The sequence below is a fragment of the Prionailurus viverrinus genome, chromosome A3 (genome assembly GCF_022837055.1).
Source record: "Prionailurus viverrinus isolate Anna chromosome A3, UM_Priviv_1.0, whole genome shotgun sequence".
In the NCBI taxonomy this organism is placed as follows: domain Eukaryota; kingdom Metazoa; phylum Chordata; class Mammalia; order Carnivora; family Felidae; genus Prionailurus; species Prionailurus viverrinus.
Genome location: NC_062563.1, coordinates 65,514,397 through 65,539,119, shown reverse-complemented (window position 1 = coordinate 65,539,119; position 24,723 = coordinate 65,514,397). Strand labels below are relative to the sequence as shown.

The 24,723-nt window shown below is 36.1% G+C and overlaps 1 protein-coding gene across 3 annotated transcripts in view; it reads left to right on the top strand.

The window, feature by feature from the left end:
- The window catches only part of SRBD1 (S1 RNA binding domain 1), a 197,987-nt gene that overhangs the window by 78,692 nt on the left and 94,572 nt on the right, over positions 1-24,723 (top strand). For all 3 annotated transcript variants that reach the window (XM_047852771.1, XM_047852772.1, XM_047852770.1), the window contains exon 15: positions 24,427-24,518. In XM_047852771.1, the coding sequence (XP_047708727.1) occupies positions 24,427-24,518 (92 nt within the window). The remainder of the gene's footprint in view (positions 1-24,426; positions 24,519-24,723) is intronic.

Genomic DNA, 24,723 nt, shown 5'->3' with positions numbered 1-24,723 from the left:
GACTAAAATCACTAAAATCAGAAATGGAAAGAGGAAATCACTACTGACTTTACAAAAATAAAAATTTATATAAAGGATTAATAATGTATAAAAATATATAACATTATATATAATATGTAAAAATTATATACCAGTAAATTAGGTAACTTAGATGAAATGGAAAAATTCCTGAAAAGACACAAACTACTGAAAATGACTCAAGAAGAAATAGATTATTTGAATAGGCCTATAACATACAAACACAGTGAATTAGTAATCAAAAAACTAACCACAAAGAAAAACCAGATCCGGTTGGCTTTACCACTGAATCCTACCACACATTAATTCCTCACCTACTCTTCCAGAATGCAGGAGGAACACTTTGGAACTTCTTCTGTGAGGCCAGTATTACCCTGATACCAAGACCTGACCAAGAAAACTATAGACCAGTATCAGTTATGGATATGAATGTAAAAATTCTCAACAAAATACTAGCAAGCCAAATCTAGCAACCAATAAAACAACACACAATGACCAAGTGAGACTTATCCCAAGAATGTAAGGTTAGTTCCAAATCCAAAAATCTGTGAACGTAATAGATCATATCAAAGAATAAAAACCAAAATTCATATGATTAGTAGACACAGAGCAGTTGACAGAATCCAACATTTTTTTTCATTATAATAACACCAAAAAAACAAAGATTAAGAGAACTTCCTCAACCAGATAAGTAGCACATGAAGAAACTTAGAGCTAACATCATAGTTAATGGTGAAAGACTGGATACTTTTCCCTAAGATCAGTAACAAGATAATCTATTCTGGCCACTTCTATTCAACATTGTATTGGAGGTTCTAGCCAGGGCAGTTAGGCAAAAAATAAAATAAAATAAAATAAAATAAAATAAAATAAAATAAAATAAAAAACATCCAGATGGGAAAAGAAGAAGTAAGACTGTTTCTGTTCACAGATGATATGACCTTATATGTAGAAAATACTAAAATATATACCTAAAAAAACCTTGCTCAACTAATTAAAATGTTCAGCAAGGTTACACGATACAAGGCCAATTACAACAATTATATTTCTATATAACGGACAATCCAAAAATGAAGTAAGAAAATTACATTTATAATAACATCCAGAAGACTAAAATAAATTTAACAAAAGAAATATAAAACCTACCCTTAAAAATTACAAAACATTGTTGAAAGAAGTTTCAGGAGATCTAAATTAATGGAAAGACCTCACAAGTTCATGGATTGGAAGACATTATTAAAATGGCAGTAATCCCCAAACTGATCTACTTATTCAGTGCAATCCCTATCAGAATCTCAGCTGACTTCTTCATAGAAATTGGCAATTCTAAAATTCATATGGAATTGCAAGAGAGTCTGAATAGCCAAAACAGCCTTGAAAAGGAAGAACAAAGTGGAAGACTTGCACTTTCTGATTTCAAAACTTCAAGCAATTATGGTATGTGGTACAAAGATAGACATATAAATCAATGGAATAGAGCTGAGAGTCCATAGACAAACCTTCACTTCTTTGACCAACTGATTTCAGCAAGTGTGCTAAGATCATTCAATGGGGAAAGAATAGTCTTTTCAACAAATGTTGGTGGCACAACTGGAAAGCCACATGCAAAAGAATGAAATTTGACTCTTACCTTGTAGCATATACCAAAATTAACTTAGAATGGATCAAAGACCTGAATGCAAAAGCTTAAAACTGTAAAACTCTTAGAAGAAACCGTAGGAGTAAATCTTCATGACCTTGAATTTGGCAAAGGATTCCTAATATGACCCCAAAAGCATGAGCAACAAAAGAAAAAATAGGTAAATTGGACTTCATCAAAGTAATCTCCTAGCAGTGCTCAAGGAAGTTGGGAGGTATTGGGGATAATTACTTAAATATTCAGTAGATTCTTTGAAGAGTCTGTATTGCGTGGGAGAGCCAGAGGAGGAGAACTAAGTGTCACGATGACTGGTGAGGGGTTGTGGAGGTGGAGGAGTCACTGCCTCTTTGGTAGATGAGATGTCTAGTGATAAGTCCAGGAGAATAGACTTCAGAATCCTACGGTCTCGAGTTTGAACTTCAGCTCTGCTCCTTATTAGCTGTCTGACTTTGGGCAAGTTTCTTCATCTCTCTGAGCTTCTGGTTTCTAATTGGCAAAATTAGAATAATAATATCTGCCTCTCAGGAGTATGAAAATTAATGAGATGGCTGCATTGTGCTGAATATAGTACACAGCTCAAAATAATGGTTAAGAGTTTGGGCTCTTAGGTCAGACTGTGGGTTCCTGTTGTAACCCTGCCACTTCTAGTTGTATTAATTTCAGGAAATTACTTAACCTCTTTGTGCCTCAGTTTCCTCAGCTGTTGTATGGGATAACAGCAGGGTTGTCGTGACAATTAGAGAAAGCTAACGCATATTGGAGAACCACAGTGTCAGACCCTGTAAATGCTACCACTCAGTAGCTAATCTTAAGTCCCGTTTCATTCAGAAGTGCCTCCACACTTCATGTCCAGTAGGATATCATCACATCTGCTCTTATTCCTAGATTCTCACTGAATGTGCTGTTCTGGAGCTTAAAGCACTATTAGTTTCCAAGTGTCTCAGTCATATTGCTCGGTGGTATGTTTTCTCATGAGATGCAGAAATGCCTTTGAAAATGAAAGAGTGACATCCAGTGATAAAAGGACTGAATAGGATATTTGGTAAAGAACACGGTCTATGATAGCTGTTCATAATCTAAGACAGACTTGGAGTTTTGGGTTGAAAATGCTTTGAAAATTGTTAGTGCTATAAAATTTGAAGGTATAAGGAAGTTGTTAATAATTTTAAAAGTGGTTTAAATGAGAATTGGAACACTTTGAAAAGCATTTATTCCAGAGGGACTGTGATGAAAATAGATATTTCCTCTGGAAACCCTGACTCAGACTGTTCATCGATTTCCATAATGATGGAGCCAGAAGGTCTCAGACAGTTCTAGCACCCCCATTCCATTTTATTCTTGCTGAGAAGGGCCCAGAAGTGTGACATGCATTTGTTTTCATTTCAGTCATGGATTATGGAAGCATATAAAATTGTTTTTCTGCTTAATTTGAGCCTGAAAACTAGCTGAAACTAAGTCACAGGTAAATTATTTTTTGGGGGATGCATTTCTGAATGGTGTTTTTGCATTTTAGGAAATAATGTATGGCAGTAAAATAATCTTTTTTTCCTTTTCTTTCATAGGTTTGTTGCCACATAAATTTGATTTCTCACATTTGTTCTTTGTTGAGATTCATACCAGTTTTCTTGGGAAGTTATACTTGTATCATTTAGTGATTACCCAGGACACTACCTCACCACAACCACTTCTTCCTGCTGATTTGCTCTGTCAGTACGTCACTGCCTTGTAGAATGTGATTTCATAAACTGGGAAGTCCTCTCAGTAAGAATTTCATGTGGCTGGTTTGTAGCAAAAAGGTTACTTCAGTCAAAAATCAGGAACCTTGCTTTCAAATATCGACTTCAGAGTTTTACCTAGAAAATGTCCTTTATAGTAAATCATTTTGTGTTCTGTTATGTATTTCTAACTTAAATCATGATATCCTTCTCTTATAGGTGAAAAAAAGTAGATTTTACTGAATTCTTTACTTCAGACTTCTTTGTAATACTATCCCATGGCTTTCCTACTGCCTTCAAGCACCTTTGCACCCATCCGATCCGATCCGTATTTGTTTTTCATGGTAAACCGCTAGTTGTTAAATATTCTTTGCATTTTACAGGTGAGGAAGCTGGACTGCAGCCTAATAGGGATTAAAGACTTAGTGGAATGGGAACTTGGGTCAGGCTACCTGATCTTCAGTCTCACACTATTTCCAGCACACATGCTTTTTCACCTCTCTATTTTTTAAATATGGTAGGCGTTTCTGGGATGTTTGACTTAAGGGAATAAACTTGCCTATTTTTAACACTCTTAATTTACTCTTTTATCTTTGATTGTTCGTTTGGAGAAGTTGGAGACAACAGCAAAAACCTTCCGAACAAGACTTGAGTTTATATTCAGATTAATCCATTTTCATCTGTTTTTAGCATTAAAGAATTTCTCCAAATCATGCACAATACAGTAGTAGGGTCAGAATACCCTCAAAGACCTCATGTTCCTGAAGGGGCCTGAGGCTCAGTGATCAATCTAGCTGGATTTTGTTCTGTGTGGGCCCTCAAACTCTTTTAAATGGTTTGTTATTAAGGTAGTGGGATACAACACTTCTTGAGTTTCCCACCCTTTTCCACTTTTAAATGTTTTAGAATTCACCATGAACTAAGTTTGTCTCAATGCTGAGTTGAAACCATTTCATCAACTGGTCATTTTTTTAAGGAAGCATTCTGGAGGAGTGGCCTTTTGGGGGTAAACTCGCCCTTGTTACGTAAGTAGGCAGTTTTGAGCCAGAAATCTTAGCAGCTGATAGGAAATAATCATTGAGGGATTACCTTTGGCCTGATATAGTTTTTATATGGTGAAGAATGTGGAGGAAGAAAGAGATCTCTCCACCACTTCTGGTGTGCTGTCCTGTGGATATGACCTCACTGGAGCCTTGGGTTAAGTGTTCTAGAAGAATAGTGGCATGACGAGGAAGGAAAGAATTTGAAGGTAGAGCTTGATTGATTTCTTGGTTTTGTAGAGGAGGGAAAACTTTTCCTTGACTCTCTTAAAAGTCCCTGACTGGGTCTGAAAGTGAAACTGACAAAGACAGATTAACAGAGAAAAGCCTGCACATTTATTTCATTTAAGTTTTATGTGACACAAGAGCCTTTATAAGGGAATGAAGACCCAAAGAAGTGGTTAAATCTGAGTGTTTTGATACTAGGTTTGAGGAAGAGTGGATAGTTGTGGAAAAACATGATAGGACAAAAAGCGTATGAGCTTTGGGTAGTAAATTGGTGGAAACTTGGCAAGGCCCATGTATTGGGTTTTGGCATCCCTCCATTTTCAGAGGTAAGGATGCTCCCTTACTCAGATACAAGGAAGATAGCTCTGACAGGAGAGTTTCATGACCTGCCTCAAGGGGGAAGGGGGTCAGAGAATCCTTCCTGTACCTGCTGTTTCTCAGATTCCTTCAACTTAAAATAATTATTCTGTCAAAGTGGCAAATTTGGAGGTGACATATCCTGAAATCCTTCACTTTCAGATTTCACTTCCAGTTAGCTGAGGGGATGTGTCCCAAGGGTAATTAGTGAGTGATTATTGTATTTTTGCTTGGTCCTTCTCAGCAGGAGGTTTTTACTTCTTCCCATTTCCCTTAGGAACACAAACTAGCTTTAGGTGAAGGGGGACAGGCCGTTCTTTCTTCTAACAGTAAAACATGGAGGTTCACGTTTCCATGATTCATATAAGTATGGTGCAGGCGGAAAGAAAAGTATAATTCAATTATGCAAATTCTAAACGCAGAATCACAAGTTAAAAGCTCATAATGGAAGGGATGACCAATTACTTTATCAAGTAATTTTTTGCACTGTTAAATTTCACTTTGTAGTTCCTTTAGCTGGGGAGCTGTCTTGTTGCATTTAAAATGTATTTAAAATGGAATTTGACTTGTGAAAATTCAGGTTAGGAGCAGATTTTCATGAATCCACCTACACCTAATGCAAAATCATCCTCTTTTTGTTCAAAGCCCAAGTTGATTGTCACTTGGAAATAGTAAAGACTTCAACATATGCTCTTGGCATAAATGCCTGAATTTGATATGCCAGAAAATTGTATTATTCTTTGAAATTTAAAAAATCTCTTCGGGAGATAAGTGTAGTTTAGTATGTTGATACGATTATTTTTTATAGATTCAGGTTTTCTTTCCATTTGGGTTAAGTGATGGGTATTCTTCTTGAATAGACCAAACTAAAAGTTTCTACGTCCAGAATTGTGGTTAGCAGTAGGGCTCCGAAAATTAAGTATACTCAGATCATGCAAATCTAGGAAAACTAAGGAAGGATAGTCCGTAGGCAGAAAACTTGGGGAAATGAGAGTCAATTACATGAAGATTTTCATTTCCTGTCTTTAAACAGCCTTCAGGTTTAGAAGCATACTTAGAAAAACAGTGTTTTAACCAGTCTTAACCAAGACTTCTGTCTTGACAAAGGCATGTGGGTCTGCATGCTACTTTGCATAAGAGATGGATGGTAGTGATGGGAGTGGAGAGAAAGGATTCAAGTGTATTTCAGCCGCTTTGCAGGATAAGGCAAAGCAAAGAAAATAGCCATGCTGTGTGTCTCAAAGGGCCCTTGTGTGGGTATTTCAACTTGAAAGGGGATTAGCATTGGAAGTCTGTGATCATGTCAAACATTTGTAATTGAAGGTGGCTGTTGAAAATAATTCTTAACATAACTGGATTCTAGCAGTCTTGTTGATGATGAGGTAAGTGGAGTGAATAGGAAATGATCTGTTTGTCATCGCTTGAGCCACAAAGCCGAGAAACTTAGTCTCCGGGAATGGAAACTTTAAAAAGCAACAACTCTGGGAAATGTTTGATATTTCAAATCAAAGAGGCTTTTGGTAAAAAGTACAGAAGGGATATATAGATGGGAATATATACCATTGAATTTTTGCTTTTAATATTATCTCTTGATATAGTTAAAACCAGACCTTTTGATTACTTTAATAGCCACAGGTCATACAGTGCTTTTGCCAAATTGTAAGACTAGATAACTTAAGTGCATGCCTCATGTAAACGGTTGTATTTTGTGAGCTTGTCTGTCCTGTTGCTTGTATGTATTTCCTGTCCTTTGAAATCAAGGTTTAGGACTTTTGGGGGGGAAGTTCATGGACAATCAGTAGCTCTAGTAGGTGCACATGCCTTCTATGTCTGTGGGTAAATGACAAGTATCATATTATGTAAATTAATCTGGACTTTGAAGTGATAAAGATACAGTAGGATTGGCTGCCAAAGAACATCTGTTACGTCTGCACACTTACACTGCTAATGAATGAACACTTCCCCAAGGCAGTCTGAGTGATATGCAGCTTTTGGGAAACAACAGAGTGAACAGGAAATGTTTTCCTTAGAGGTTTTTATTTGCTCATCTGAGGCAATAGAGAAACATTAAGTGATTTGTGGTGGATTTTATTTTCCTGAAGCACCTTCTATAACTTGAAATTCAATCAGTTATTGTGCTAAGGGATGGGTGCACTGACCTTGTCAAAAGAGTGAGCAAGGATTTCATTTGACTTTGGTTTGTTAGTTCACAATACTCATGTATATCTGGGTCTCTAACCTTGGCTTTTTATAACTCAGTAATCCTACGCAGTCATTCACTATGAAAACACTTGTGTTTCTCTTTTTTCTTTGTATTTGTTCATTTGAAAAGCCTTTCAAAAGGAATTGCAGCCTGCATGTGATTATAGCTATCAGTAGCACTTAAACTAACTGCTGAGATGAAACTTTTCTTTCTGGACCCTGCTAATTTCAGTTATCAATAGAAAAAGAAATTTTTTCTCCATTAAGAGGCCCGACTTTACTAATTGGTAGCTGTGCTTTGGGTTGAGCCTACATTCCTTAGGGACAGCATTTGATAGAATAATTTTTGACATTTTAATTTGACAAGAAACAATTCAGAGAAATGACCTAGACATGTGCCTGAAGTGAAGTCTTCTCGCTGTGATTGTGATACTCAGTGCCAGGAATGCCTTTGAACGTCTGCAGCACTTTGTAAACCCTGTGATCCATTTAATATGATAGTTCAAGCTTCTTGGCAGGTGTTTTCATAGGACCTTCACCTAAATGATTCTTACACAGTTTAAAGACTTTTTTCCCTATAGATACTAAGATGTGGGGCTGATGCCGTATATTCTACGTTTGTGATGAAAGCACAACTTTCCAGGAGAACAATAAACTTAGGTATGAGCTGTGTAAATTTTATGCCTCTTTGTTCTTTGATTATACTGTAGTCTCCATCTTTCTAACTCAGAAGTATTACTTGCTTTAAAATTTTGCTCCTCGCATTTGAAAATGGTGGAATAGGCTAATTTCAGATACAAGTGATCTGTTATGTATGTATCTCCATATAATGGAAAATTTACATTTTTAAATGGTGAAGTTAAAGCTTGAAGCAAATCTAGAGTGCACACACACACACACACACACACGAAAGCATGCATGCTCACTTATTTCTTAAAATTCATCTTAGAATCCTGCATTATTCCAAGTGTATTGGGGAATATTTAAAGGACCAAACACTTAAATGGGTGTTTGAAAAATATATGCTGACAGAAGCCTGGTTTCTAAGCCTGCGAAATAGGCTGAAAGAAAAGGAAAAAGTGATTTTTAGTTTCTTCTTTGTATGTGTGTGTGTTTCAAATATGTGAGGTTTTGTTTTTTAACCACCAGATAAGGTAGAAATGGATACTCTCAAACTTGCTCATGATGATAGTGATTTATTCCAGGTGAGGAAAATGCATTCTTTTTACTACTAGTGTATCCCCTGAGAGTGGGGTGGGTAGATGGTTTGGCAAAGAAGACTGCTTTGAGTCGACTGGTTACATTCTGTTACTTCTTTATAAGCCGTTATTAGTTTGTATCCTGTGTATTTTTGTGAAAAAAATACTTTAATGGATTTGCCAGTCATGTATGTGTTATGTGTGTGCTTGCTTGCTCTTTTTCTCTCTCCTGAAAACACTTACCTGTCTGCTTCCTGTGTCTCTCCCCCTCCTTTTCTCTCTTCTTTCTTTTTCTTTTCGCTCCCATTTAAATATGAGGAAAAAGTTAACATCCTCCCTCTCACTGTGTAAGAATGCCTCTGTCTACAAATAATTTGTTTTGTTTTATAATGACCTATTATTTAAATCATTTTTATATTTGTTTTTAGTAAAATCATTTATTTACTGTATTTAGCAATCCAGTGTTTATAATTGCACATAAAGAAGAAACACCACTATTCAGTTTTCCTCTAAGAATCAAAAAGTCATAGTTAATATTAACATACATACACTTGGGCTTGTATTTTAACACTTTTGTTTTTGTTTTTACAACTTTCAAATGAAAATCATGTTGGAATATGACTCCTGACTATGTGATGTGCTACATTAACATTACTTTAAAGATTGTAGTTTTACTTATAATCATCCTAAATTTGAGTTAGAAAACTTGAAATTAACAGGAAAAATTCATTGGATCCCTTTGATATAAAATATATTTTTAGAACAACATCAAGTCATTTAAAATTTACTTTGGAATAGAGACTTCATACTTAAACAGACTTAAGGGAAATAAAATCATTTTAAAACCTTTTTCAGCCATTGTGCACAGTTACTGTTGGAGGTGATTGCCAGCACTGGAGAATCAGGAAGTGTGTAGTTTAAATTCTTCAGGATCAGATTATATCACAGATTTTTTTTACACATGGTGTTAAGTAGATATTAAGTGACAGCATAACTTGCTTTTCCTTTCTTACCTTTGGGAGTCTCAAGAACTCAGCTTTAGCTTCTAATTTGTGTTATTTTTAGATTTGTTTTTAATTTTAAAGAGTATATGCCTTTACATTGTGACTAATTATCTAAATAACTTAACTTTCTTTAGTATAATGTGTTCTTAAAAGTATGTAAATATCTAGTAGCCAGGTTTTAAAATTTGGGGGCAGGAAACTTTATGAAGGAATGGGGGTGATGTCATTACTTTTAGGTAAGATTAGACGTGGAGGTTATGTTTATTCATTTGTTAGTTTTAGGATCCTTTACTTCCTGTTTATGATTTTCTTAACATTGAGTGTTGTTGAGATAAAATATGTTTGCCAAAAACATAGAACATATGGAGTAGAACATATATGTGAGAGTACTCTTCAGTCCTTATGTGAATGTGGGTCTGTGTTAATCGATATTTACTTTAATCCTTCCCATAAGAATAAGATCTAAAAGTACAAAGATGAGACATTATGTGAGCAACTGCACACAGTTGAAGAATAGTATTGCTGGTTGCTTAGAAGGCAAGACAAGATAATGTAGATTCCAACGAATTATTTTAGTATGGAAACAGACACAAGTATATGAAAAGTAAATGAATTTCAGTGGTGTAGCCATAGTAAGTAAAAATGTAGAAAAAAAACAATTTCTAACTTGAATTCAAGTGAGGTCCTGGTTCCTGTTTATGCTTTGTCTTTTGAAGTATGGGAGGAAGTCAGGTGTTTTAATGTATAAATCTTTGGTGCAGTGATCCCTTTGTATATTTGAATAGAGCAAAAACCCTAATGATAATGGATTTCCTATTCCATGGATGGATTAGATCATTATATTGTGTACTCTTCATCTGAGTGAATCCTAGTTTATTTAGTTTCAGATGTATCTAACTAGGTGACCTGATAAGTGCTCCTCCATAAACAAATAACTTATTTTTATGCTTCTCCAGCATCTCCTGCTTTGAATATTCCTCAGAAATCATTATTATGTCTTTAAAAAATTTTTTTTTTCAAAGACTTGATTTTTTCATATGTTTTATTTATTTTTGAGAGAGCACAAGTCAGGGAGGAGCAGAGAGAGAGGGAGACACAGAATATGAAGTAGGCTCCAGGCTCTGAGCTGTCAGCACAGAGCCCAACGCAGGGCTCGAACCCACAAACTGTGAGATCATGACCTGAGCCAAAGTGAAGATGCTCAACTGACTGAGCCACCCAGACGCCCCTAAAGACTTTACTTTTAAGTGATCTCTACACCCAACTTGGGGCTCAAACTTCAAGATCAAGGGTTGCCTACTCCACCAACCAAGCCTTCCAGGTGCCCCTCATTACTGTTTCTTAAGAGTCAGATCTGAGGAGAAACCCGAGACCATCATGCCAATTACATTAACCTCTGGGAACAAAATGCTTATCGATTGACCTTCACAAACAACTTTCAAAAGGCTCCAAAGCTTTATTATCGAGAAAAGATGATTGGGAGGCAAGGAACAGACAAAAGTAGCTATCTAAACAGAAAGAAGTCTGGCCAAGTAGTTCGGAGATCACTTTTTTCTTTTTAAGTCTTGGTTTCACATGATCTTGGCCTAACTTGAGCTCTTTGGTTCTCTTTTACTCCTTTTGCTCCATAGGTAAAATGAAGAGGTATTTGTGATGCTGACTTCCTTATGGGAAGTTAGAGTTAGTAGATCTTAAAACGCTTTCAAAAAGGTAAAAGTACTATGCAAATGCAGGAGATGTGCATTATTACTTTAGAATAAATGAAAGGGCCCTTGTGAAAATAATGCCCATGTTTGACTAAGCAAAGCATACTATAGCCATTTTCTTCTCTGCATGGAAGGGGCTAGTTTGACCAAATTATCAGACAGACAGGATAGGGATAGGTACCATTGCACTCAGCTATTTTCCCTTTTGTGAGAATCTTGAAGTTCAGTGTTTCTTTGGGAAGCTAATCTTTGGCAGCGAGGCTTTGTTCCGATAGTGGCATCTGGCACCAGATTGATTTAACCACGTCTGAGGTTTGCTCTTTTCAGAATGTGCTCTCTAGGCAGCTTCTGTGTGGCTGTGACATGACCACACGCTGTTGCTGCTTTTCCTGCCTTCTAGCACCACATGTGAGGCTAAGGCCTTCTGACACCTGCCATTTGGAACTTTTACTTGCTGAAAGATGTCAAGATTTTCAGACAAGATGAAGACAGATATAACTGATCGTTCTTTCCTTTCTCAGGAATCAGATGAGGGCATTTGTTCCATGGATGAATTGCTGAAGTATGCAGCTCTGTTAGCTTTGGAAAGCACATGGGGTTTATGTAGATTTGTGTGTGCTTGTTTATGTGCTCTTATTCTCCTTTATACCTATTTGGTGTGATACCCATTTGCTATTTGTATAAGTAAAGGTTTTAGTGTTTACTTCATGGATTTCACTGGATAAATGGTGAGGGTTAGGGCAGAGTACTCCTCTGTATTCCTCATTTTTATTAAGAACCTCACTAGGAAATTGCATATTTTCAAGGACGAGCTTCTTTTATGACCATATTGCCATACACATGCACACACTAATGACTGTCAAATCTTCAATGGCCAGGAGTAAGACATCTTATTTGAGGTCCTTGCTGCTTCTGTTTTTTTCTGCCTTGAGCCATCCAGAGGAAAGACTGGTGAATAAAAGACAGAAGTGCTAACCTGTTGAGTTTGTTCCTTGAAGTAACTGGTACCTAAATGATTGAGGAAAGGAGCTGAACTCTGGTATAAAATGAAAGCTTAAAAAGCTATTATATTTTGCTTATTCTTACCCTTCAGTTTTGTGGCTAAATCGTAATTGGCTGTGTGCTATTATGTAAACTCTTCTGTTTCTCATATCTTGATATTTATGTTGGATCACAAGCCCAGTAACATCACAAAGATGGTGATACCCTAACTTGTTATAATTTAGGAGTTTTCCACTGACTCGAGTTATTTAATTGAAAAAAACCACCACCACCACCACCAACAAAAAAACGTAAATGGGGTGGATGAGAAGATGACTAAAAGTGAAGTTATTGGGATTGTTGAGACTGTGTTGAGAACCCATGGATCACCTGTGAAACTATATCTTCTGGCATCTCTTTGGACAGCTTCTATTTAGTGGCCTTAAGTGGCTAAGTGGAAAAGGGAGAGTGAATATTGGCCAATAGGCTTGTTCCTTGTAGTGTAATGTATGGAAATTAGTAGAAATATAAAATCTGTCTCCAGCAATTGGAAGGCAGTGAGGACTAATGACTTCTGTGTTAATCAACAGTATCCATGCATTGGAACAGAAATATTTGCAAACATTTTAGTGGAAGCCTGGTAGTCTTACAGTAATCAAAGCTTCTTGCTTTACATTCTAGGTTAACTTGAATTATATACGGGACTCGTGCTGCAAATGGATTTTCTTTATCTTTTAACTGGATCCTTCCTATTTTTAGGGTTTTTCCATAAAGTCACAGAATATGTATCTCAGGTCATGGTTATAGCAACAATGTTCATATAAACTTCTTAATCTTATGATTTACTTTTTGGGTAATCATCAAGGGATAAACATATAGTATTTTGGGTTTCACCTTAGAAACTACTAATCTTACTACTGCTTCTACATGAATTAAACCTACCCTATATATTCTTGAAGTATGTTTCATACACTTGCAAGTTATAGTTCTAGACAAGATTAGAACTTTGGTTGCCATCTTTGGCTCCTCTTGATTTAAGGTTCAATAGCTTTTCAACAAAGGAAGAGCTGTAATGATATATGAATTATCTTAAAAGGCCCTTAAGTGAGGAAGGCTAATAAAATCAGACAAAAATATCAAGATAAATGTATCTTTCAGGGAATGCTCTTGTCTCAATAATCTCTACCATGGCGCACCATTTATCTTTGTTCCCATTAATTTGTAGAGTTGATATATTTCTTACATCTTTAAGCATGGTGTTAAAAGCCATAGGACTGATTAATAATTTTGAAAATACTGGCTCAGAAGTTCATATTGTGTAGTGCTAGCATTCCTTCCATTGTTCCCAGTTGATATCTCAGGCCCATTTGTAGCTGAATTTATTCACCCCATAATCTGTTAAAGCCAATTAGTTCCAAATTCTCTTTTCCTCCTAAAAACAGTAAATATATTTAGGATGATAGTTGTGATAGGCTTTGCTAAAACAAAACAAAACAGAAAAGCGGATGTGAGTGACGTTTACATATTTGCTGATGTAGATGGGAAACCACTAAGCTTTCACATTTTTGAAGGGTTTGTTATTTCTTTTGAATTTTTGAGGCTTTAGAACAGTGGTTCTCAAAGTATAGCCCTAGACTTCATCAAAATTAAAAACCGTTGTGTTTCAAAAGACCATTAAGAAAATGACAGGACAAGCCAAAATTTGGAAGAAAATGTATTGAAGTCACGTGTCTGATAAAGGACTTGTATTTATAATGCATAAAGAACACTTCTGATTCAATAACAAGGAGACAAGCCAATTAAAAATGGGCAACAGATTTGAATAGGTATTTCCTAAAGAAGATTAGTGAAGGCCAACAAATACGTTGAATAAATGCACAGCATCATTATTAATTGAAGATATATAAACTACAAGTAAAAAGATACCACATAACTACTAGAATAGCTTTAGTCAAAAAGGCAGACAATAACAAGTATCATCAAGGAAATGAATAAATTGGAGCCCTCGTTAGTTGCACCTAGACAGTTTCTTTTAAAATTAGGCATAAACTTATACTTCAGCATTTCCACTTCTGGGAATCTGTCCAAATGAAATGTGTGTCCAACATAAAGACTTATTCTTTTTTTTTTTTTTTAATGTTTTTGTTTTGTTTTTTATTTTGTTTGTTTTTCTGAGAGAGAATCCCAGGCAATCTCTGTGCCAGCAACACAACAAGGGGGCTTGATCTCAAAAACAGTGAGATCATGACCTGAGCTGAAATCAAGAGTCAGATGTTTAACCGACTGAGCCACCTAGGCTCCCTGCCGCATTATTCTTAATACCAGAAAATTGGAACCAACCCCAAAGTCCATCAGCTGGTGAAAAGATAAATAAAATGTGGTGTACCTAGAACAATGGAATACTGTTCAGCACTAAAAAGGAAACACTGATGCTACAACATGGAAGAATCTCAAAAATCTCATAAGTGAAGAAGCCAGACTCAGAAGACCATATATTTTATGATAACATTTATGACACATGGTCCAGATGAAGTGAATAGAAAATGGATACCTGGGGCTGGAGGTGGGAATGAAAACTGTAAATGGGCACACACTGTCTTTTGGGGATGAAAGTGTTCTGAAATTGGATTTTGATGATGCTTGTGTAACATTTACTAAAAGTCATTGAATTATACACTTTAAGATGGGTGAATTTTGTGAACTGTGAATTATACCACAGTAAAGCTGTAAAATGAAAAGTGTGGTCCTAGGCCTAGCAGTGCCAGCACCACCAGATAATTTGTTAGTAATGCAAATTCTTGGCCTCAGGGGAGCAGAAACTCTGGGGGTGGGGCCCAGGGAGCTAAGGTTTAATAGCCTGCAGCACATTCTGATGCAGGATCATGTTTGAGAACCTTTGTTCTAGAATCAAGGAAGGTCAAATGAGATGAGGATAGTTTGGAGTATGGTGTGTGTACATTCAGACTACCCTGTTCCTGTAACTGCAGGGAAGGTTTGAATTAAGGACTGTTGTAGTAGAGCTAAAGAAAATTACAGGGCAGTGGGAATAAAAATAAACTGGCCTTTCATGTTCTTGCTATGTCCCCACGAGAAGCTTTATGATTGTGATGTTTGTGTACCACATATGTTAGTAAATTCCTGTGTACTTTTAGGCTTGCTGTTACTTAACAAACATAGCATAAACAGGTTCATTTGCCATAACGACAGTGGAAATTTAGATCCTTGAAGGGAATTATTTCTCCTAAATATTTACACAGTATAATATAGCAGAGCCAGAAATGTGCAGTGATCCCAAAAAAGTAAAGATCTGACTATAGATAAAGAAGTAAATGGAGCAGTCAGCTGAACTGAAATTCATTCTCTCCTTCCATCTGTTCAGTGTATCTTTAAAAACCATGATTAGAAAAGTGGTTGATCTGGAGTAGTGGTCTTATTTATGCATGGCCTGTGTGTTCAGGTTTGATTTTTCTTTTTCTTTTTTTTCTCCCTGGCATTATCCGGGTGGCCAAAAGAAATTCTGACGGTAGAGGTTGCTCCAGAATTGGGCTTGGTAATCCAACTTGCAGGCTGCTAGCTGGTGAATGTGTAAGATGATGTTCCTAGATAGGGTCTCCCTTAACAGGGATTGGGGAGCAGCGGGGGCGGGGGGGGGGGGTGATGGGTATGAAAATTGATCAATGTGTGTCATTAGTGAAATTCACTGAGATTGTCAATGGTAATATTTAGAAGAGTATTAGGGAATGTAACACAAACCATTGCTGTTACCAAAACTTTATTCTGTGGGTAGAAGGAACTGGGCTACAAGTTGTTGGCAAAGTAGGTCTGTGTCCTTTTAATTATTGTTATTATTTTACTTTTCATTGTGTCATTTCCTTTGCTTCTCCCCTTTTTTGTTATTGTTTTTTCTTAAAACTTTTAATAATTAGTATTGCATTATTGAACACTTACTATTACTGACAAATATTAGAATAGTATATCTTCTAAGTTGGTGATTCCGATTCTGGGTTCTTTGGGTTTTGTTTTGTTTTTGTTTTTTTAGAGAGAGAGAGAGAGAGAGAGAGCTGGAGAGGGGCAGAGGGAAAGGGAGAGAGAGAATCTTAAGCAGGCTTCTCACCCAACATGGAGCCTGACGTGGGGGATCGATCTCACAACCATGAGATCATGACCTGAGCCGAAATCAGAGTCAGACACTTAACTGACTGAGCCACCCAAGCTGCCCCTGACTTCTGTTATTGGGTGGATAATAAAGGAATAAAATATTTTGCAGTAAGTTTCATTCTAAAAAGTCTGTGCTCTAGCAATCTGAACTCATATTTACTAATGGATAAACTCCCATAGATAAACTAGAAAAGGTGAAAAGATGAGTTAATGAAGCAAACTTTTCCCTTTGTAAGAAAATTCTACACAGTTCTCTGTGCAACTCTCAAATTTATATCTGAATAGCATTATGTTTGAAAAAGAATAAACAAATGCAGATAATTGGTTTATTATATGAGTAAGTACAAATTGAGTCAACGAACGATTTTGGAGTTAAATGTAAAAATCAGAAGAAGCATACTTTTTTTTTTTTTAATTTTTTTTTTCAATGTTTATTTATTTTTGGGACAGAGAGAGACAGAGCATGAACGGGGGAGGGGCAGAGAGAGAGGGAGACACAGAGTCGGAAACAGGCTCCAGGCTCTGAGCCATCAGCCCAGAGCCCGACGCGGGGCTCGAACTCACGGACCGCGAGATCGTGACCTGGCTGAAGTTGGACGCTTAACCGACTGCGCCACCCAGGCGCCCCAGAAGCATACTTTTTGATGTATGGGGGTAGGGGACTCGGCAGATAGGTTGACATCATGTTCTTTAAATCAACACATTTCAAAATGTTGACCAAAGGACATTTTCACTGTAAAATCAGGTCATTATTATTTTTGTGTCTTATCAGTAGTGAACGTGGAATGTTTCCAGTACTGCTGCAGACGACAGTTTCCTCTGCAGTTAATGCTCCTCTCTTTGGGCCAGATTTTCTTGTCTTGGAGTCAGGAGGCCCTGTCCTTTTGCTTAGTCTGACATCACGTAGGCTCCAGGCCTTGTGGTTGCTCCTGTGGCAGCTTTTTCTTGAGCTCCCTTTGTGGTACCATGCAGTACTTGTGACAACTTCATGTTGATCTCAAACGTAGATGGGGAAAAAGAAATAAAGAAGGGATTTTTAAAAGAGAAAGCAGAAGGTGAAGGGAAGGGAGAGAGAGAATAAAAGGGATGCTTACTGTGGAGAGTAGTGGAGATGATCACTTCTGCTGAAGCCATTCTTGGTCAGGAGTAGCTTCTACCTCACTTGAGGGACCCAGCCTACAAATGGGAGACTAGGGGCACCTGGGTGGCTTAGTCAGTTGGACGTCTGACTGTGGCTCAGGTCATAATCTCACATTCATAAGTTTGAACCTGTGTCGGCTCTGAGCTGACAGCTCAGCCTGGAGCCTTCTTCAGATTCTGTATCTCCCTCCCTGTCCCCCTCCCCCACTGGTGCTCTGTCTTTGTCTCTCTCAAAAAATAAATAAACATTAAAAAAAAAAAAAAACCAAATGGGAGACAAGCTCTCCATCCTTTTTGTCTTTCAGTTTGTTGACAGTATAGCCTGTGTGTTTGTTGCTTTCCCCTATAATAGCATTTGAAGATACCAGTGATTTTTGGCATCTCTGGCATTGAATGTCCTACTGCCAGTAGTACCAGTGATTTCAACGTAATATTTTGACACAGTGGTCCACTGTAGAGACATAGCATCCTTGTGAACATAGACCTCTGATACTAAATAGCATCAAAACTAAACCGTTGGTTTAGAGCCTGGAAGGATAGGTAGCTGGTGCTCTGAGGAAGCTCAAACTCCAAATTAAAGTTCTGCTCCATAGTTGCTAATTTGGGTCTTCCTTTTTTTTTTTTTTTTCTCTGTGGCTGCAAAGTGTTCTTTTTATCTATGTATGGAGCACTGAAGGAAAGGTAGCCGAGGGAATTCTGTACTGTTGAAATCTTGCTGTGTGGGTAAGGTATGATAGGATGTCCATCTGGGAGTACGTACCCACCTTTGGTAGACATTTTAAGTTCTCCCGGGATTATGATGGGTCCTCTGTGTGATTACTGTACCTTTGCCAGGCTTATTCTCTTTGGAAAATGCTCAGATTTTGAAAGAAGGCTTGGAATTATGTTTTTTTCTCTTCTTTCTTTTTTAAAACTAGCAATTGAATTGTTTCTAACGAGTCATCCACCAGATGGTGCTAGTGTTACATATCTGAAGGTGAACTTCTTTGGCGCTATTGAAATCTTGAGCTTGTGTGTTTTCTTTTTCTCTTTCACCATATTGTTTTTAGTGGGTTTTTTTTTTTTTTTTTTTTTTCCACGCACCCTGCTTTCCTGGCACACTACCGTGTCACCTTGCTTCTGGTACGCTGTGGGTAGTGAACTGATTGTTCCTTGGTGATCATGAAGGATAACTTGGGAAGTGGATGCAGAGGCCAAGGACTGAGTAAAACTTAAGGATATATGAAATATGTAATTTCTTGTAAAATTTTTCATCATACATTTGTTTCTTATCTAGCCTGTGTGTATAAATTGAGAACTTGTTCTTTCTGCTCCAGCTTTCTTTTGTTATGGCAATGTCATAAAACTTATTGTTTGAGATCTAGAAGCCATGTGTGGAAGTTATTTGTAACAAATCATATGTTTACCCATATTAAATTCAAAATAACTTTAATAACTGTACAAGAAAGTTTGGTAGAATAAAAGAGAATGTTGGGTGCTATGTGATACCATCTTTTGTGGCAATTAGCAATTGTTATTTTAAACTTAAATTTTAAACTTTTTCTGTTTACAAATATTACATGGCTATTGAAAAAAAATTAAAAAAAAAACAAGAATGCAATTAAAGGAGTAACTCATTTAAGCACTTTTAACATCACATAAATCTTTTTTTCTTTTTATGTAAAAATTTAGGTAAATTTTAAAATATTAGATTGGTCTTATCATAGTCCTTTTTTTTTTTTTTTTTTTAAGTTTATGTATTTATTTTGAGAGAGAGAGAGAGAGCATGAGCTGTGAAGGGGCAAAGAGAGAGGTAGAGAGAATCCCAACTAGGCAGAGCCTGTCGCAGGGTCTCAACCTCACAAACTGCCAGATCATGATCTGAGCCAAAATCGAAGCTCAATTGACTGAGCCACCCAAATACCCCTCATGTTTTAGTCTTATAACCATTTTTTTTTTTCACTTAGTTTTTGGCAACTAATTTTTAGTGACAGTGTAGCTTTTCATTTAATGAACCCTCTAATGATAGGGGTTTTGGTTTTCAGTTTCTTTCCATTAAAGCTATGCTCTGACAAATAGCACTTGTTCATTTTTTGTGTATTTTTAAATATCTTTTGTATAAATTCTTAAAAATATAATAGCTGATTCAGAAAGGATGCATATTTTTTTAACTTCTGATTTATATTTTCAGGATACCATCCAGAAGAGTTCTACAGCTTAAACCTCTTTAACAGTTTATGATTTTGCTTGTTTCCTTACTTCCTTATCATCACCAGGTTACCCTAGTTTTTAAAGTGACTAGACATTGCTCATTTGAAACTCCCTGAAATGACAGTTCATCACTAAATATAGGAACTTAAAATTGCTTTGATATTGTCCTAGAAATAAACTTTGTGCTTTAACCATTAAATCCTAGAGCCCCTTGTGTTCATGGGATTTTGGTTTGGGCCTTGTTTCCTATCCCTAAAGGACAACAGCCGTCCTTTCATACTTTAGAACAGGTTATCTTGTGTGCAGAGCACAGAATCCAGGTCTGTGTTGCCTAACTTTTTTAGTACTATGTATTACTTGTTGCGGAGCTTAGCTCAAAGCATTTACTCTCTCTCCATATGAATGTTTCTCAGTCTGAAAATTTGGAAGAAGAGTTTTTAGATCAATTATTTTTAAAAACTAGTGAAATAAGCTGTGCATTTAACCTAGTAGTTAGTGTGTATTATTATTTATTTTTTTTTGGTGGGCAGAAGGAAGATATGAAATCTGTTAGCTAACAGTAAGGTTTGAGGAATTCCAATGTACTTTTGAAAAGAATTAAAAACACATCAGTTTTTGTTAATTTAAGCAATATATCCTGGCTGATTTTGATATCTTCCTAAATAACTGCATTTTCATTTAAGTAGATTACCTTTGAATTAAATTCTCCTGTTAACGTGAGGAGGCATGTGATTTAAAATAAGAGAAAACAAAGCTATTTTCATATTTGGGAAATGGGGAGAAGAGAGGAGACATCATGTAACCTTGTAAATGAATGTGAAAACTATTAGCCTAATAACTTAAAAAAACAAATGGCTAGTTCCCCTGTCTCATGAAAGGAATCCCCACCCTCCATCTCAATTTCGTAAAAGAAAATTGCCATTTTCTTATTGTCAGAATGAATAGTCACTCTAAGAAAACTACTTGAGAACTGGGTTTTAAAAGATTCATCAACATACAATCTCTTTTGGCAGAAGATACTTACAAATTCTGTAGTTTAAGCCTAGCTTTAAAAAAAATAAAATTATATTGATAAATGGTCAGATTTATGTAATATTGAATTTTACTTGAGATAACAAAATTTAGCATTTTTAACTTAAAGAGTTTTTATTAAAATTTTAAAAAATGAATTTAAGAGTAAATGCATCTGTGTTGTGGGCATTCCAGTTTTTAGTTTTGAGTGTATGGTTTGTATATTTTTAAATAAAAGAGACCCTAAAATCATGCTGAGTTTGATTAAGTGTTTTTAAAAATACCTATTTAATTACAGAGCATTATTACAGTAACATATATATCTGGTAAAATGTGAGTCCAGAGTGGTAGCTCCTGAAATGTACTTTCCTATTTTTAACACTTGAGATATTTGCCATATATATATTTAGGTATTTACATGTACCAGCAATTTCATTGAAGGAACTTCAGAGCACTGTAATAATATTGAACCCTTAGTTCATTTACAATTCTCTCATTTAAATTCCCCCCAAATACTAAGTTCTGCTCAAAGTCTTGTCTGCTTTATGGCAAAATAAAGAAAGTAATCAAATTGCTAAGATTATGAGTCCAGTTTCTTTACACCTGAGAGAAATTTGTTTTATGGAATATAATATTTATTAAATCAGGAGCTGTCTGAATTTTATGTAAAGTTCCTTTTTGCTTTTTTCAAAATATATTAGAGAAAATTGGAGTACTTTTCCAATAATTTATTGGGAAACTTGCAATACACAGAAAGTGGCTTATAAAATCTAGCATGCTCTCTGAATGTCTATCCTTGAAATCCAAATAGGAGTGAACAGAATGGGGGTGGGGTCATTATAACTTTTGTTCTTCTCAGCTTCTCCTGGAAAAAATCATCACCACTCCCAGCTTGATTTGTTTCATTTAATTCTTGCCACATACACTTCTTAGGTCCTTCAGTGTTTTATATTGAAGAAGTCAGTGTTGAGGTTTTTCTGTTCATTTAGATTATTGGAGCATTCTGATCTGTGCTTAGTACTGAACTGTTTATTGGACCCATGCTATGTAATAACTAAAGCATATGAAATTTACTACATTTTGTATTGATTTAATATTAATGTTAATCTAAAATCTTTTGGTGCAGTGTGTCACATCTGTTTTGTATTCCTCTGTTTAAAAGAAGTGGCAGTGTGGTATTTGGAGGAATATTTATTATCTGAGTGTTTTTCTTTGCAACAGTTTCCCTCAGTCTACTGAGAATTATACCTTCCAAGAGACAGTGAATCACCCAGAAAATTCTCAGGTACCAAGTTGCTAAAGGCCACAGTTAATTGGAATTTGTATTTACCACTTCAGTCTCCTTTACTTAATAGTGGTAATTTTGGAGCCTTCTTGAAATGATAGAAAATAAATTTGTGGTGAAATTTTAAAAAATATTCTTTTCCCTTAATAATAGGTCCAGGCTGCACTTCATGGATGCTCTAGGTTTTTTTAGGAAAAACAAAACAAAACAAAACAAAACAAAACTTTGTTAGACTGTTGATTTGTGTTTGAAACCAGATTTTCCATGACTAGTGACTGAATATTCTTATACTGTGATGGTGCTTCCTAACCTCTTTTGGGGTTGTGGATTTCTTTAAGTAATCAGTGAAAACTATAATCCTTTTTCCTAGAAAAAATGGGTAAACACAAATATTTTGTATACAGTTTTTATTAATCCTGTTTTTCCTTGCCTAGAAGACCAAGGGCCCCAGGTAAGGAAGTACCACTATGATGGAACGGAAAAATCCCTTCTAGTATGTTGGTTTTAACATCCTATTATGCCACACTAAGAGTTTTCTTCACTTCAAGCTTTATTTGACATTACATTTTCTCCTTGATCATTACATAGTAGAAGATAAGCAGAATCTAACTCTTATATTGAAGAAAAAGCACAATTACCTTTTCATTTTAAAGTCCATCTCTGAAATCATAGAACATATTTGACCTTCTCCATGCTTTAGGTTCTGTTAGACACAGAAAACAAAACCCATTTTACCTTTTGATTGGAAGTGAAGGCATTGAAAGAGAGAAATGTGCTCCTATGGATCCATTGGATCCATTATTTAAGAAAATGGTTCTTCTTTAAAAAGATATTATTACATGTATTGTTTAGTACAAAAATATGGGTTTTCATTTTAATGAGGGGTTGTAAAGCTATTCAGAAGTTATTTGTGCTTCTTTCTGCTGGTTAAGAGCTCATTCTTGGGTTTCAAGCAGATTAGGGTTCAAGTCCACCTCAGTAGTTTACCTTCCAAATGACCTTGGGCATATTACTTATCTATCTGTTAAAGCAAATTTTGTAATACACACTCATTTACCTCCTTTTATATCCTGAGGGTAGTATTGATGAGGAACAGGATAAACAGCCTTGCTTTTCAATCGCAGCGTGTTCATTTTTCCTATTATGAAATTTAGGACAATAGACTTGGTTGCAAAAAAAAAATAAATCTTCATATTCCCCAAAATAATCTTCTCAAATCTTGGTGGTTTTTAATTGTTGTCAAAGTTCGGTCAAGAGTTCTTGAAACACAAGGGGTAGCAAACTAACTTTTTCACACTTTTCTTTATCAGTGTTCAGCTCTTAAAAGGGGGCAATATGTTAAAAGGTATCCACTAAACTTGTCTCATAATTGAAGTAAATATTGAGGAACAGAGAAGGGAAGAAGTTTCTAATAGTGGATTAAAAATTAAGTGCTAATATGTTTCTGCTTTTGAGTCTTAATGCCTAGATGGCATGGCAGAGAGGTATAGGTCTTGTAAATTCTAAGGGTAGATGATGTTTCTTTGCGTGTTTTGTCATTAAAAAATGCCTCTAATTTTAAAAATGTTGAATGAACTGTAGTGATGTCAACCACCATAAACAGGTCAGCTGCAGAAGAGTGCTGAATGAAGTATTTGGAGGCAAAGAAGAAAGGAAGAGGATGATGTATGGGATGCTTTGATTAAATAGATGCTGAAATGAAATGGTTTGACCAACTGCCTGAGGTCAAAGGCTTCAAGTTTACTGAAGGATGATTTTAGATTCTCCTGAAAAGAAGTGGGATAATATCCCATCTGATCCCCTTCCTGTTCACATTGTGGTTGTTCATTATAATTGAGTAATAATAATAGAAGTGTCTATGGCAGTGGTTTTTGTATATATCCACGTATGTACATATCCACACACATGTGTATGTGCTTTCCATGATGCTTTAGAATGGTTACCTCAGTTGGGAGTCATTAAGTGTCAGTCAACAGCGGATTATAAAGAGAATTTCAGTGTATTCTGGAAATTTGAAGTTGGCATCAGGGGAGAGTATCCATTGTGTTTTTCTATAATCTATTTGATTACTATGGACAGGAAACAACTGAATGAATTCATTATGTATTTAAACCTGTGTATTTCTGGGGCACCTGGGTGACTCAGTTAAGCATCTAACTCTTGCTTTTTGACTCAGCTCACCATCTCATGGTTTGTGGATTCGAGCCCTGCATTGGGCTCTGCGCTGACAGCTTGGCACCTGCTTTGGATTCTCTCTTCCCCTTCTCTCTGCGTTTCCCCTGCTCGCTCACTCTCTCTCTGTCTCTCTCTCTCTCTCTCTCAAAAAATAAATAAACCTAAAAAATAATAAACCTCTGTATTTCCTCTGTGCAAAACACAAACATTACTTGATCACTTTATGTTTATGAAAAATTAAATGCTATAGGTACCACTGAAATAAAAAGAGAACAGGTGTTTTTTTTTTTTTCTTATAATACCCAGTCTTATTCATTTATTTTCTTCGACCAGGCAGAAAGTTTGGAAAATTATATTCCCTCTTTTGTTTCTTCTCAGTATCGTCAGTGAAGCAGGGGCATCAATCTACAGTGTCAGCCCTGAAGCTAACAAAGAGATGCCGGGGCTGGACCCTAATTTGAGAAGTGCAGGTAAGAAACTACAAACCATCACAAAAGCATGTGATTGTGATACTTTGGACTTATGTTTTAAGCAAGCAAAATATTTATCCAAAATCATTTAGAAGATATATATGTAAGAATTGGCATGTTAGGAAGAAAGTGGTTGATTAGGATAATTAGAATTATGGAACAGAAGAGAAAGAATACTAGAAATTAGCCCAAAATGCCTTTAGTA